We start from the raw sequence: 15,223 nt of genomic DNA on the forward strand, positions 1-15,223 counted from the left end.
GAAAGTGAAGAGAATAAGGGTGAAGGAGAAGAGTGAAAATGCTGACTTAAAACTAAATATTAAAGAAACTATGATCATGGTATCTGGCCCCATCACTTCATAGATGGAGAAAAAGGGAAGCAGGGAGAGATTGCCTCTTCCTGGGCTTTAAAATCACTGCGGATGGTGAGTGCAGCCAGGAAACTAGAAGACGATTGCTTCTTGGCAGGAAAGCTATGACAACCTAGACAGTGTATTAAAAAGCAAAGACAATACTTTGTCAACAAAGGTCTGTATAGTCAAGGCTATGGTCTTTCCCGTAGTCACGTGTGGCTGTGAGAGCTGGACCATAAAGAAGGCAGAGTGCTGAAGAACTGATGCTATCGAACTGTGGTCTTGTAGAAGACTTTTGAGAATCCCTTGGACAACAAGAAATTAAACCAGTCAATCTTAAAGGAAATCAACCTTGAATACTCATTGGAAGGACTAATGCTGAAGCTGAAGTTCCAATACTTTGGCCACCTGATGCAAACAGCCAACTGATGGGAAAAGACCCTGATGCTGGGAAAGACTGAAGGCAGAAGAAGAGGGTGACAGAGGATGAGATGGTTGGATGGCATCACTGATGCAACAGACATAAACTTGGGCAAACTGCAGGTGTTGGTGAGGGACAGGAAGCCTGGTGTGCTGCAGTCCATGGGGTCGCGAAGGGTCGGACAAGACATGGCAACTCAACAACAACAGCAACAACAATGGGGGTATTAATATCGGGCTTCCCTGGTAGCTCAGATGGTAAAGCGTCTGCCTACAATGTGGGAGACCTGGGTTTGATCCCTGGGTCGGAAAGATCCCCTGGAGAAGGAAATGGCAACCCACTCCAGTATTCTTGCCTGGAAAATCCCAGGGACCGAGGAGCCTGGTAGGCTACAATTCATGGGGTCCCAAAGAGTTGGACATGACTAAGCGACTTCACTTTCTTTTCACCTGATAAAGTGGTTGTGAAGATTAAATGAAATACCCCATGTAACAGTAGCATGGTGTTTGGTGTATAAGTGTTCAATAAATCTTAGCTATTATTACCAACATCCACTGGATCATGGAAAAAGCAAGAGAGTTCCAGAAAAACATCTATTTCTGCTTTATTGACTATGCCAAAGCCTTTGACTGTGTGGATCACAATAAACTGTGGAAAATTCTGAAAGAGATGGGAATACCAGACCACCTGACCTGCCTCTTGAGAAATCTGTATGCAGGTCAGGAAGCAACAGTTAGAATTGGACATGGAACAACAGACTGGTTCCAAATAGGAAAAGGAGTATGTCAAGGCTGTATATTGTCACCCTGCTTATTTAACTTATATGCAGAGTACATCATGAGAAACTCTGGACTGGAAGAAACACAAGCTGGAATCAAGATTGCCGGGAGAAATATCAATAACCTCAGATATGCAGATGACACCACCCTTATGGCAGAAAGTGAAGAGGAACTCAAAAAGCCTCTTGATGAAAGTGAAAGTGGAGAGTGAAAAAGTTGGCTTAAAGCTCAACATTCAGAAAATGAAGATCATGGCATCTGGTCCCACCACTTCATGGGAAATAGATGGGGAAAGAGTAGAAACAGTGTCAGACTTTATTTTTTTGGGCTCCAAAATCACTGCAGATGGTGACTGCAGCCATGAAATTAAAAGGAAGGAAAGTTATGACCAACCTAGATAGCATATTCAAAAGCTGAGACATTACTTTGCCAACAAAGGTTCATCTAGTCAAGGCTATGGTTTTTCCTGTGGTCACGTATGGATGTGAGAGTTGGACAGTGAAGAAGGCTGAGCGCCGAAGAACTGATGCTTTTGAACTGTAGTGTTGGAGAAGACTCTTTTGAGAGTCCATTGGACTGCAAGGAGATCCAAGCAGTCCATTCTGAAGGAGATCAGCCCTGGGATTTCTTTGGAAGGAATGATGCTAAAGCTGAAACTCCAGTACTTTGGCCACCTCATGCGAAGAGTTGACTCATTGGAAAAGACTCTGATGCTGGGAGGGACTGGGGGCAGGAGGAGAAGGGGACGACAGAGGATGAGATGGCTGGATGGCATCACTGACTTGATGGACGTGAGTCTGGGTGAACTCCGGGAGCTGGTGATGGACAGGGAGGCCTGGTGTGCTGCGATTGATGGGGTCGCAAAGAGTCGGACACGACTGAGCGACTGAACTGAACAGATTGTTATTATGCTTAATATAATAAATTGCTGTAAAAAATTCAAACTACATACTTAACCATTATTTTTAACCAAAGGTCAAAAATAATATAAGGGCTTCCCAGGTGGCTCCGTGGTAGAGAATTGACCTGCCAGTGCAGGAGACACAGGAGACGTGAGTTCGATCCTTGGTTCGAAAGATCCCATGGAGGGGGAAATGGCAACCCTCTCCAGTATCCTTGCCTGGAAAATTCCATGGAGAGAGGAGCCTGGTGGGCTACTGTCCACGAGGTCAAAAAGACTTGGTCATGACTGAGCGACTGAGCACACATACAGAAATAATACAGCTCTATTATAGTCCAGCCATCCAAACTATTTTTAGACCTATTTTTATATAAAGAAAAGAAGGCTGACATTCCAAAGCTCAAAATATGAATTGAATCATACTTTAAGTTATTCTTCATGATAAACAGAAAAGATAATCTAATCATACCGTCTTATTATCTAGTATTTCCAAGGCCTGTTGATGTTTTTGGTAGAGTGGATGTCTTCTGTCAGGCTTACTGTTAAATTGTAGCTTCTTTCCAACTGAATCTTCAAGTTCAAATGTAGGTGAACTGGTGTTCAACAGTTGTGAAATATTCGGCACAAATATGAAAGGCTTAAAAACAGATCTAGAAGAAAACGTATTAAGTTGGTATGTGTGATATAAAAATATTCAGCATTATTCTAAATCTTCTATGATTCCCTCCAGTTTCTACTCATTTATAACATACTGATTGTTCCTGTCATACTAGTTTTGCCTGTGCCTATCTTCCTTGGTATACTAGGATCTTCTTTTGGGGCAAGGGACATGCTTTATTTAGCCTTGAATTCCCATGAACCTAACAAAGGGCCTGGCATATAAACAGTGTCAAGTTAAATTATGGTTCATTTTTTATGCAAACTCCACAGTTGGAGGGTAAGAACAATCCTCAGTGCAAAATATTGAGGATTAGGATATGGGATGAAAATAAACAGAAGTATTAATAAAGGGTTCACAAGTTTCCTTCCATTTGCTTGATGATATCTTTAGTAAGATGAAAGATAAGAGCAAACATAAGATCATTTCTAAATGTAATGTGCATTATGTTTTATGAGAGATACCAACAATTTAAATCAAGATAGCCTGTATAATCCTCCTTGATAAAGCTTAAACTATTGATATTTTAAGTTTTACATGTATTTTCTAGATTATTAAACCATTTTACTGATCATCTAATATTTAATATGGAAATCTGCATAAGAAAACCTATCTACTTTCTTTTCTTGACAATTTTAAATATATTTGGGGAAAGAGGGGATAGGAATAACTGTGTACCAGAAACAATAAATATTTTCATCCCATAAGAATGAGAACAGTTATATAACAAATATGCAATGGCAGACTAAAACCTGAATAAAACATTCAGTAGAAAATTTTTGTCATATTGGCGCAACAAAAATTTAGCCTGACAAAATCATGACCAGACTAATGATTCTACCCCAGTCCCTGCCTGGTTTATAGTATTTGTGACTTTACCTCTCAGGATCAGGAGTCCCTGTAAAGAAGTGAATGCAAGGAAGTTTGGAATCTTGAGGTAAAATAGAAACCATGCTTGCAGTGGTCAGGAATTCTCCCTCCATATTAATGCCACTTGGTTTATCTCGGAGAATTTCCACCATTGTTTCAAAAGTTATGTTTCCTAAGGAAATAAATTTTAAGACCATCAAATACATATGCATTTGCAAACTGGTATCCTGCAATTATGAACTGCTTTCTCTACTGATAATGTATAACATGAGATACTGGTTTAGGTATTAAGTAAGACTGACTATAAGCAAATCTTGTATCATAACTGTTAAGACTCACTGGGCTGTCACAAGGAAGATATATTTTTTAATATAAAATAAACAAAATCTCAAAACATTATAACAGGATAAATCTGTTATCTCTTAAGAAGAAGAAATCAATAATACAAAATACACTCAATCTCATTGCCCTTCCAAAATTTTTTAAGGGGTATGTAGTTAGCAATTAGCTAACAACGTCAATAATTATCATCTGAGTCTATCCATTCTAGGAACCAAATATTAAGAGAATATTGTGTTTAGTTTCCAATATTACAAAAGATGTTCTTTAGAAAATAACAAATTATTTTGTCCTGTAATAATTTCTATGTCTGACATCAATACTCTTTTATGAAAACCTGATTGGGAGTCAAGGAGGCGAAAGACATTATTGGCTAGTGGAACTTGTATGTACACAGTTTTGTCAGACTACTTCAAAAATCTAAATGTCCATTGTGCATGATAAATATAATATAAATATTCTGTTTTCTGCTTTCATAGGTAAAGTTTGGTATATTAAGATTTTTTTGAGAAAAACAGAAAAAATATATATTTTATCTTTTTACCAAACACAACATGTCCATGGTTACAGAGAGCCTCAGAATCCTGTATTTGGAAGGCATTTCTGCCAAAAAATTTAAAAAGCCCAGCATGCCTTCAGACAGCTCTGCTCCATTTTACACATGTTTATGTGGCTTAGGATCTCTCATGACAGGATGGATAACCTTACCCCTCCACAATGCAGTCCTCCAAGAGTAGCCAAAATATCTTCTTCTCACATGATAATGATTCTTGTCTCCAAAATTTATGATTCTCTATTCTCCCTGAATCACATTAAAACTCCTTCAAATTAAAACTTCTACCAAACTTAAGTGAAATAACATTTTCCTATCTTTCATCTGCACTGGTCCTACCTTTTGTCTGTCTCTGCCATTAGACTATAAATTCCTGATCTTTTGTCTGTGTTGTTCCTACCTCTGCAATTAGATTACAAATTCTCTAAAGACAAAAATGGGACTTTCTCTCTTTAGTTCTCATTCATTCAACAAATTTATTGAACACCTATTAAATGTCAGGCATTGTCCTAGGCTATGGATAAATACAGTAATCTAATTTACACTTGGGTTTATTTAGGAATTTAATATTTGATAAGATTGGTTAGCACTTCAAATCAGTAGACAAAATATAATTCATTTAAAAAGTGGTACTGACAGAAAACTCTACTCAATACTGTATAATGGCCAATATGGGGAAAGAATCTTAAAAAAAAGTACGTGTGTATATACACACATACATACATATAACTGATTCACTTTGCTGTACGACTGAAACTAACACACTATAACTATACTCCATCAAAAAATTTTTAAAACAAGTGGTGCTAAGATCATTGGGTAATCATTTGAGAAGTGATTTTTTAAAAAAAGAAGCTGCAATCCTAATTCATACATTATTTTAGAATAATTCCAGAAGAATTATAAATTTTAAAAATAAAACTATAAGATGTAGATAACCATTTCTGGTACAGTGGAAATGACCTTTCTAAAAGCATGACATCAAAGATAAAAACCATATAAGAACAATTCTGCATGGGACATTTTATTACTAGCTTTCTATTTATGCCAGCTATTCTTTTTCCCCTTTTATCCTTTCTTGCCTTCTTTAATTTTTTCAAGTATTTATTATTCTATTTCTACCATGTTAGCTTATTTGTACATTTCTTCTTATTTTCTCTTGACTTTATATATTACAGTCTGTCTTAAATTAGTTCTTCACCACTTAGTTAATACAAGGACCTTGTAACACTTTTACTCCAATTACTGCCTCCTATCTTTTGTCCTATTTCTCATATATTTAATTCTACTGTATTCATCTGGGTCTTGGAAAAGCAGATGCCAATTCTATGTACAAAGCTTTTGAGAGAGAGAACCGAATTTCAGTCTGGCTTCAACAAACTTGGCTTGATGATTTAAATTTTTTCAAATATACAAAGGCTTTTTTTAAACTTTATTTCATATTGGACTATAGCTGCTTATTTAACTTATATGCAGAGTACATCATGTGAAATGTCGGGCTGGATGAAGCACAAGCTGGAATCAAGATTGCCACGAGAAATATCAATAACCTCAGATACGCAGATGACACCACCCTTATGGCAGAAAGCAAAGAGGAACTAAAGAGTCTCTTGATGAAAGTGAAAGAGGAGAGTGAAAAAGCTGGCTTAAAACTCAACATTCAAAAAACAAAGATAATGGCATCCAGTCCCATCACTTCATGGCAAATAGATGGGGAAACAATGGAAACAGTGCTAGACTTTATTTTGGGGGGCTCCAAAATCACTGCAGATGGTGACTGCAGCCATGAAATTAAAAGATGCTTGCTCCTTGGAAGAAAAGCTATGACAAACCTAGATAGCATATTAAAAAGCAGAGACATTACTTTGCTGACAAAGGTCCGTCTAGTCAAAGCTATGGTTTTTCCAGCAGTCATGTATGGATGTGAGAGTTGGACTATAAAAAAAGCTGAGCACCAAAGAATTGATGCTTTTGAACTGTATTGTTGAAGACTCTTGAGAGTCCCTTGAACAACAAGAAGATCAAACCAGTCAATCCTAAAGGATATCAGTCCTGAATATTCATTGGAAGGACTGATGCTACCTGATGAGAAGAACTGACTGGGAAAGACCCTGATGGTGGAAAAGATTGAAGGCAGAAGGAGAAGGGGATGACAGAAAATGAGATGGTTGGATGGCATCACCAACTCTATGGACATGAGTTTGAGCAAGCTCCGGGAGTTGGTGATGGACAGGGAAGCCTGGCATGCTGCAGTTGCAAAGAGTCAGACACGACTGAGTGACTGAACTGACTGAACTGACTGAACTGACAGCCGATTAATAATGTTGTGATAGTTTCAAACAGACAGCAAAAGAACTCAGCCATACATATACATGTATTCATTCTCCTCCAAACTCCCCTCCTATTCAGGATGCCACATAACTGCACAGAGTTCCTTATTCAATACAGTAGGTCCTCATTGATTATCCATTTTAAATATAGCAGTGTGTAAATGTATAAAGATTTTATGAGGGAAAATGCCTATGAGAGAAAATGACAAGTAATCCAGACTGCAACTGAAGTCTGAACCTGGGTTTAATAGGGAAGGAAGAAAGACTGAGTGAAAGTGACCTAGACTAACATGCCATCTAAGGAAAGTTTGCAAGGCTCTCAGGAAGTCCTTGACCCAAAGTCAGACATCAGAAGAGTTCAATGACCCCAGGCATGGGGCTACCTTAGTCTCCCTGATGCTTTCAGTCATTGACCAGGAGCAGCCTTCAGGAAGCGTAGCTTTAGTACTATACAAAGTCAACACACAACAGAACTTGAACACAGCAGCTATGGTCATTGGTCATAAAATTATTATCAGTTCAGTTCAGTTCAGTCACTCAGTCATGTCCGACTCTTTGCGACCCCATGAACCACAGCACGCCAGGCCTCCCTGTCCATCACCAACTCCCGGAGTCCACCCAAACCCATGTACATTGTGTTGGTGATGCCATCCAGCCATCTCATCCTCTGTCATCCCCTTCTCCTCCTGCCTTCAATCTTGCCCAGCATCAGGGTCTTTCCAAATGAGTCAGCTCTCTGCATCAGGTGGCCAAAGTATTGGAGTTTCAGCTTCAACATCAGTCCCTCCAATGAACACCCAGGAATGATCTCCTTTAGGACTGACTGGTTGGATCTCCTTGCAGTCCAAGGGACTCTCAAGAGTCTTCTCCAACACCACAGTTCAAAAGCATCAATTCTTTGGCACTCAGCTTTCTTTATAGTCCAACTCTCACATCCATACATGACTACTGGAAAAACCACAGCCTTGACTAGACAGACTTTTGTTGGCAAAGTAATGTCCCTGCTTTTTAATATGCTGTCTAGGTTGGTCATAACTTTCCTTCCAAGGAGCAAGCGTCTTTTAATTTCATGGCTGCAATCACCATCTGCAGTGATTTTGGAGCCCAGAAAAATAAAGTCAGCCACTGTTTCCCCATCTATTTTGCCATGAAGTGATGGAACTGGATGCCATGATCTTAGTTTTCTGAATGTTGAGCTTTAAGCCAAATTTTTCACTCTCCTCTTTCAGACAATATTTATTTAGTTTTACCCACACATTTACTGTTTCTTTTACTCTTTATTCACTCTCACCCACCTTGCTTCTAATATCATTTTTCCTGAAGAGTAACTCAGTATTTCTTTTAGTACCAACTGATTTGTTGTTTCATTGTTATTCAGTTGCTAACTTGTGTCCAACTCTTTGCAACCCCATAGACTGCAGCACACCAGGCTTCCCTGTCCTTCACTATCTCCTGGAGTTTGCTCAGACTCATGTCCATTGAGTTGAGTCCATTTAATCATCTCATCCTCTGTAGTCCCTTTCCCCTCTGCCCTCAATATTTCCCAGCATCAGGGTCTTTTCCAATGAGTCAGCTCTTCACATCAGATGGCCAAAACATTGGAGCTTCAGCCTCAGCATCAGTCCTTCCAATGAATATTCAGGACTGATTTCCTTTAGGACTGACTGGTTTCATCTCCTTTCTGTCTAGGGGACTCTCAAGAGTCTTCACCAGCATCACAATTAGAAGACATCAGTTCTTCAGCACTCAGCCTTCTTTATGGTCCAACTCTAACATCCATACATGATTACTGAAAAAAACCATAGCTTTGATTATATGGACCTTTGTCAGCAAAGTGATGCCTTTGCTTTTTAACACACTGTCTAGGTTTGTCATAGCTTTTCTTCCAAAGAGCAAATGTCTTTTCATTTCATGGTTACAGTCTCCGTCTGCAACGATTTAGGAGCTCAAGAAAAGAAAATCTGTCACTGTTTCCACTCTTCCCCATCTATTTGCCATTAAGTGATGAGACTGGATGCCATGATCTTAGTTTTTTGAATGTTGAGTTTTAAGTCAGCTTTTTCACGCTTCTCTTCTTTCACCTTCATCAAGAAGCTCTATAGTTTCTCTTTGCTTTCTGCCATTAGAGTGCTATCATCTGCATATCTGAGGTTGTGGATATTTCTCCTGGCAATCTTGATTCCAGCCAATTGGGTTAGTGATGAATTCTCTCAAATTTTAGTCCAACTTCATTTCTGTAGTATATTTTCACTGGATATGGAATTCTAAATTGGTAACAATTATTTTTCTCTATCACTTTAAAGGTGTCATTTTACAGTCTTCTAGATTCTTTCCCTTCTGTTGAAGGCAAAGGTTTTCTGCCAGTCTTATATTTGATGCTTTGAAGGTAATATATATTTTCTCTCTGACTGCTTTTCGGATTTTCTGTTTATTTCCCTCTTCAACAATCTTATTACAATAGGCCCAGGTGTGGTGTCCTTTTATTTATCCTTGGGATTTGTAGAGCTTCATTAAACTGTGACTTGCCGACTTTTATTAATTTGGGAAAATTCTTGGCCAGTATCTCTTCAAATCTTGCTTTTTGCCCATCCGTATTCTCTCTCACCTTTCCTATTGGGACTCCACCTACATACATGTTAGACCTTTTCAATGGGTCCTATATGGCTTTCCCACTCCTGCCTGTATTTTCCAAAGCCTTATCTCTGTTTCAAGCAGAAATTTTCTACTGATATTCCAATTCACTAATTTTTTCTTCTGCTATGTCTCATAAGTTATTATACTGAATTCTCAGTAATTATAAATTTACAGTTCTAAAAACTAAGATCAAGACATCCAGTCCCATCACTTCATGGCAAATTGAAGGAGGAAAAAATGGAAGCAGTGACAGACTTTATTTTCTTGGGCTCCAAAATCACTGCAGATGGTGACTGCAGCCAAGAAATTAAGACACTCCTTGGAAGGAAAGCCACAACAAACCTAGACAGCATATTAAAAAGCCAAGACATCACCTTGCCAACAAAGGTTCATCTAGTCAAAGCTATGGTTTTTGCAGTAGTCATGTATGGATATGAGAGTTGAACCATAAAGAAGGCTGAGTGCTGAAGAATTGGTGCCTTTGAATTTGGTGCTGGAGAAGACACTTGACAGTCCCTTGGACAGCAAGGAGATGAAACCAGTCAATCCTAAAGGAAATCAACCCTGAATATTCATTGAAAGGGACTGATGCTGAAGCTGAAGCTCCAATACTCTGGCCACCTGATGCACCTCTCACTGGAAAAGATCCTGATGCTGGGAAAGACTGAAGGTAAAAGGAGAAGGGGGGGCAGAGGATGAGATGGTTAGATAGCATCACCAACTCATGGACATGAATTTGAGCAAACTCCAGGAGATAGTGGAAAACAGGGAAACCCAGCGTGCTGCAGTCCATGAGGTCACAGTCAGATGCGACTTAGCAACTGAACAACAACAGTTCTTTTATTTCCACTTGGTTCTCTTTTCTAGATTTCAGTTCTCTGATGAAATTCTCCATCTTCTCATCTAGTTTTTTTAAACATATAAAACATATTAATTTAAAAGTCTGTATCCAATAAAACTAATTGCAGATAACCAGTGGGTCAGTTTCTACTGTCTTTCTCTTGATTTTCAGTCATTTGGTCCATTTCTTGGCATATTTGATAACTTTTTAATTAAATGTTGGACACTATAAATGAAAATTTGTAGAGGCTCTGCATGATATTTTCCTCCACAGAAGATTCTGGCCAACAGATGGAATATACGTAGATTACCTATTGATCCAGCTGAGACTGGTCTATTCTCTGTCCATTCTTATTTCTAAGGTACAGCCTTTCTGAAGTTTCAACTGAAAGCCTAGGGTATTTCTCAGGCCCCTTCTTGGTTGTTCATCAAATCCAATTTTTGTCCCTAAGACCTTGTAAGACTGCCAAAATCTCTACTTAACTTTGTAAGGTCTTAGCGACTACTCATCCTACATACACAGTGCATAAAAGTCAGCAAGTGCTAGGAGGAGAAATAGTGACATAGAAGGTCAGACTCTTCTCAGAGTGCAGATGGTCTTTTTCCAATTTCCTGGATCTAGGCCCCTCATGTCCTAACTGTTTTCAGGCCTTCAAACAGTGGTTTTATTCTTCCAGCTTTTATAGTTATTCTTGGAAAGAGGCTAGTCCAGTACTAGCTACCCCTTGTTAACCAGAAGCAGATATTCAGCTTTGTGCTTTTAACCAACTCAGATTTTGTGCCTCTCATTTATTATATATGTCTCTTTTTGCCCTCAAGCAGTATCAATTTCTTAATAACAGTAATGAATATGGTAGATCCATATTGTAACAAGTATATTTAAAAAAAAAAACACAAAACATAGAGTTCCTGCCATCACATAAAATATTTTCAGACACTTATATGTAAATGTTTAGTTACTGCTTTAAAATTAGTCCTAAAGAAAAAAATAACTTTCACTTAACACAGTTGGTTGACCACAGGTATTTGTTTCTTCTCTTTCCAAATCCTACTACAATGACAGCAAAGGAATAAAAAAATGAAATTACTTACACGGACAAATAAAGCATGAAAAGCAAGAAATTCCCCTCATTCCCATGATATATGGGAATAATTAAAAGAAATAAGTTTACATCAAGTCAGTACCCAAATTGTGATTCTGTGACATTTCAAATTAAAATAAAGTTGATTTCCATATAAAACAATCTAGTGTTCCATCCTCATTTAATCACTCAAACTACCAACTGCTTTATGTTAATAGCAAATTTTCACTTCCTCCATAACATAGCTATGACTTCAAATTAAAGAAAAATAATGTGTAGATAATTTGTTACAGGAGCAATACCTTTCTGTTAATTTAGAGAAATGCAGGGAGAAACAAAAAAAGTATATATCTGAAAACAATCTTTAATTATAAAACTAGACAATAAAGCAAAAGCCATCCACGCCTATCAGACACATAGCTTCTGCACTCAGGGAGATTGTAGAATGATTCAAACATAAATTCCTATAAGTAGCAAGTTTTGATGAAAACAGTGTCAAAACCATAACACTGAGATAAGACAGGTATTATGAAAATGTTTTCTGTATTCAAAACCTACAATTCTCAAAATGAAAGAAGGATTTACATGATCACTTGAGTAGGATAGCTATAAGTAATCCACTAGCAAGCATTGAATAAGTACTGAGACTGCAGTGGCAGGGTTCACGAAAATGAATGCAAAACACAGGGTACAATCTCATTGCAATTTAAACTAGTCATTTAAAATACGTGAGTGAATGTAGATACAATTTGGACATACATGCAGCACAGTTAATAGCTATCAGGTAGGAAGACAAATAGGCTCTTCCATCTAGAAAAATCACAGGAAAAATTAGCTATAATATTCTAGTAGACAATTTTCTATAAAAGTACTGGAAAGACATTTATTCCTTTGGCAAAGCACAGAAAGCTGGATGAACTGTACTTCATACTTGGAGGAAAAAGAAGTTTCATGTCAGACACATCTATTACTATAATCATGTATGCATTTCAAATCTATAATTCAGTCATTTTGTAGTTAAATATAATAAATTATTACACTGCAGTAGCTAATTGATTTATAATTTTTTCTACCTATTTTTTATTCCTTTTATCCAATCACCCTAAACCTTACAATTCTTGACATTTTTCTGTCCGGCTTAGTTATGTGTTGATATTCTTCATTTTTTCAGAATATCTGCTAATTTTATGTCCTAACCCTTTAGGTTTATTGCCACACACACACAAAAAAGGCACAATAATGATCATCGTTAAACTATCTGCAAGTTAGATAGTTCAATTCAATTTACAAGCCTTTGTTAACAACAAAAAAAACTTACTAAGCATACATATACACTAGTGCAGACACTGAACTAGGTGCTGAGAAAACGTGAGGACAAATACGAGTCTTTTTTTTTTTTAAGTTTCATACAGGAGATAAGTGAAGAGCACAAACACAGTTTCCTCATTTGTAAAATGAAGATAACACCTACTTACCGTGGTTGCTTAAAGAAAATAGTGTAATCACTTAGCACAGTGTCTAGCCTTTGATACACTTTTTAAATAAACAGGAGTAGGTACTGTTGCAACCATTACTCCATCTCTACTTTTACAATAATGGTCACCATAAAATCAAAATCCTTAGAGTAACAAAGTTTAGTGTTTTCTACATCTCGATCCACATGGAAAAAAAGACACTTCAAATAACCTACTTATAAAATGACAAACTAACATTAAGAAACTTAGAGGAAAATTTTCAAATAATAAGACGTTCTGGAAATTAAAAGTAAGGTATTAAATACTTGGAAAATAATGACATTAAGGCATTCTAAAAACATTCTGTCACAAACTTTTTTCTGCTGTATGTGTGTGCACATTTGTGTGCTTAGTCACTCCATTGTGTCCGACTCTTTGCGACCCTAGGGACTATAGTCAGCTAGGCTCCCCTGTCCATGGGATTTTCTAGGCAAGAATACTGGAGTGGGTTGCCATTTCCTCCTCCCAGGGGATCTTTCTGACCCAGGGATCAAACGTGGGTCTCCTTCATCTCCTGCACTGGCAGGCAGATTCTTTTACCACTGAGCCACCTGGGAAGCTGTGTTTTTCTGCTATATGTATATTTAATTTGTTTAATGAATACCTGAGAAGCAAGTATCAATCACTGACTGATTTTATCTCTGAGAAGTTGCTTTCTGACTGATTGATAGAACCACTTTATCTTTCAAGTGAAAGAGTATACATTAGTCACATATTTTTATTAGTGCAAAGAGCCTTTTAGCATTTATCTGCCACCCAATAATCTTCTAAATAATCTTCATAATTATTGGGTGGCAGATAGATAATTTTTGCGTGGCAGATAAAGAATTTTTCTGGAATTATTTGGAGGCAAATAGACAAGACAAAGAGCCCTTGTGACTCAGACAGTAAACAGTATGCCTGCAATGCAAGAGACACAGGTTCAATCCCTGGGTTGGGAAGATCCCCTGGAGAAGAAAATGGCAACCCACTCCAATGCTCTTGCCTGGAGAGTCCCCTGGACAGAGGAGCCTCTCGGGCTACAGTCCAGGGGTCGCAAAGAGTCGGACACGACTGAGGGACTTCACTTTCACTTTCCCACATGAAAGTAGCACAACACATGCCCGTTCTTTGTCCCCACATTCTACTTCAAGGAAAATATTCTAGGAAAATGGTCATGGATGTGAAAATAAATAAGCTATAAGCATGTTGTATAATTTTCAGTAGTGAAAAACTAAAAACAACCCAAGTAACAGGGAATTTGTTAACTAAAGTATAATTCATACAATCAATCTTTATAATGATAAAATACAGCCATATGGAAATAAAAATATACAAAAATAATAGAATACGATGTACCTGTTGAAAAAATGAAAAAGTTCAGTACATATTAAAATAGAATGATATACATTACCGCTAACTGGTGAAAAGTTATGTGCAGACAAGTATGTGTGGAATGCAACCATTTTGTAAAACAGAGAATCAAGAATACCCATATATAATTTCATTAAGCATACAACATCTCTGAAAGAATACACAAGGAACTGCCTATAGGAAAAATAACTTAATAGGGGCCTGTTAGAAGGGAGACTGGAGTAGGAAATGGCAACCCACTCCAGTGTTCTTACCTGAAGAATTCCACAGACAGAGAATCCTGGTGGGCTAAAGTCCATGGGGTTGCAAAGAGTTAGACACGACTAGTGAATAACCCTTAGAAGGGAGACACTTCACTTGGGTACCTCTGAATTTTGAATCATGTGAATATGTTTATTTTTATAAGTAAAACAATGCTGAAGAATTTATGCTTTTGAACTGTGGTGTTGGAGAAGATGAATTACCTTTATGCTTATTCAGAAGTTTGTAGCCTTCACAGTATCTGCCTGGTGAAATCATCATCTTGGCTGTGTCAAGATAAGAGTATGTTGCAGCAAAATCGAATTCCTTTTTCCCATCCCACCAACCTCTCTGCTTGGCATAGTTTCTCATGTCTGGGTGTTCCCGATCAATTTTGGTCATTATAGAAAGCTGATTAGAAATATTGCGAACTCCCTCTATTTTGAAAGAAGAGAGGAAGGGAGAAGAAAAGTCACATTTAATGTAATGTATCTATCTTTGTACATTATGATCCTTAATCACTATTTCAATGTAAATATAGGCTTCTAAATGTTGTACGGTGTACATCTATTTATTACACACTAAAATGCATAAATAGTTTTCTAAATTAAACTTT

General features: G+C 37.5%; 1 protein-coding gene across 2 annotated transcripts in view; it reads right to left on the bottom strand.

Annotated features, from left to right (window-relative positions):
• Positions 1 to 15,223, bottom strand: part of SCRN3 (secernin 3) — a 36,876-nt gene that overhangs the window by 11,805 nt on the left and 9,848 nt on the right. For both annotated transcript variants that reach the window (XM_027557306.1, XM_027557313.1), the window contains exons 5-7: positions 14,832 to 15,044; positions 3,732 to 3,894; positions 2,664 to 2,844 (exon numbers count right to left, since the gene is read on the bottom strand). In XM_027557306.1, the coding sequence (XP_027413107.1) occupies positions 2,664 to 2,844; positions 3,732 to 3,894; positions 14,832 to 15,044 (557 nt within the window). The remainder of the gene's footprint in view (positions 1 to 2,663; positions 2,845 to 3,731; positions 3,895 to 14,831; positions 15,045 to 15,223) is intronic.

This window comes from Bos indicus x Bos taurus, chromosome 2 (genome assembly GCF_003369695.1).
Source record: "Bos indicus x Bos taurus breed Angus x Brahman F1 hybrid chromosome 2, Bos_hybrid_MaternalHap_v2.0, whole genome shotgun sequence".
Taxonomy (NCBI): Eukaryota; Metazoa; Chordata; class Mammalia; order Artiodactyla; family Bovidae; genus Bos; species Bos indicus x Bos taurus.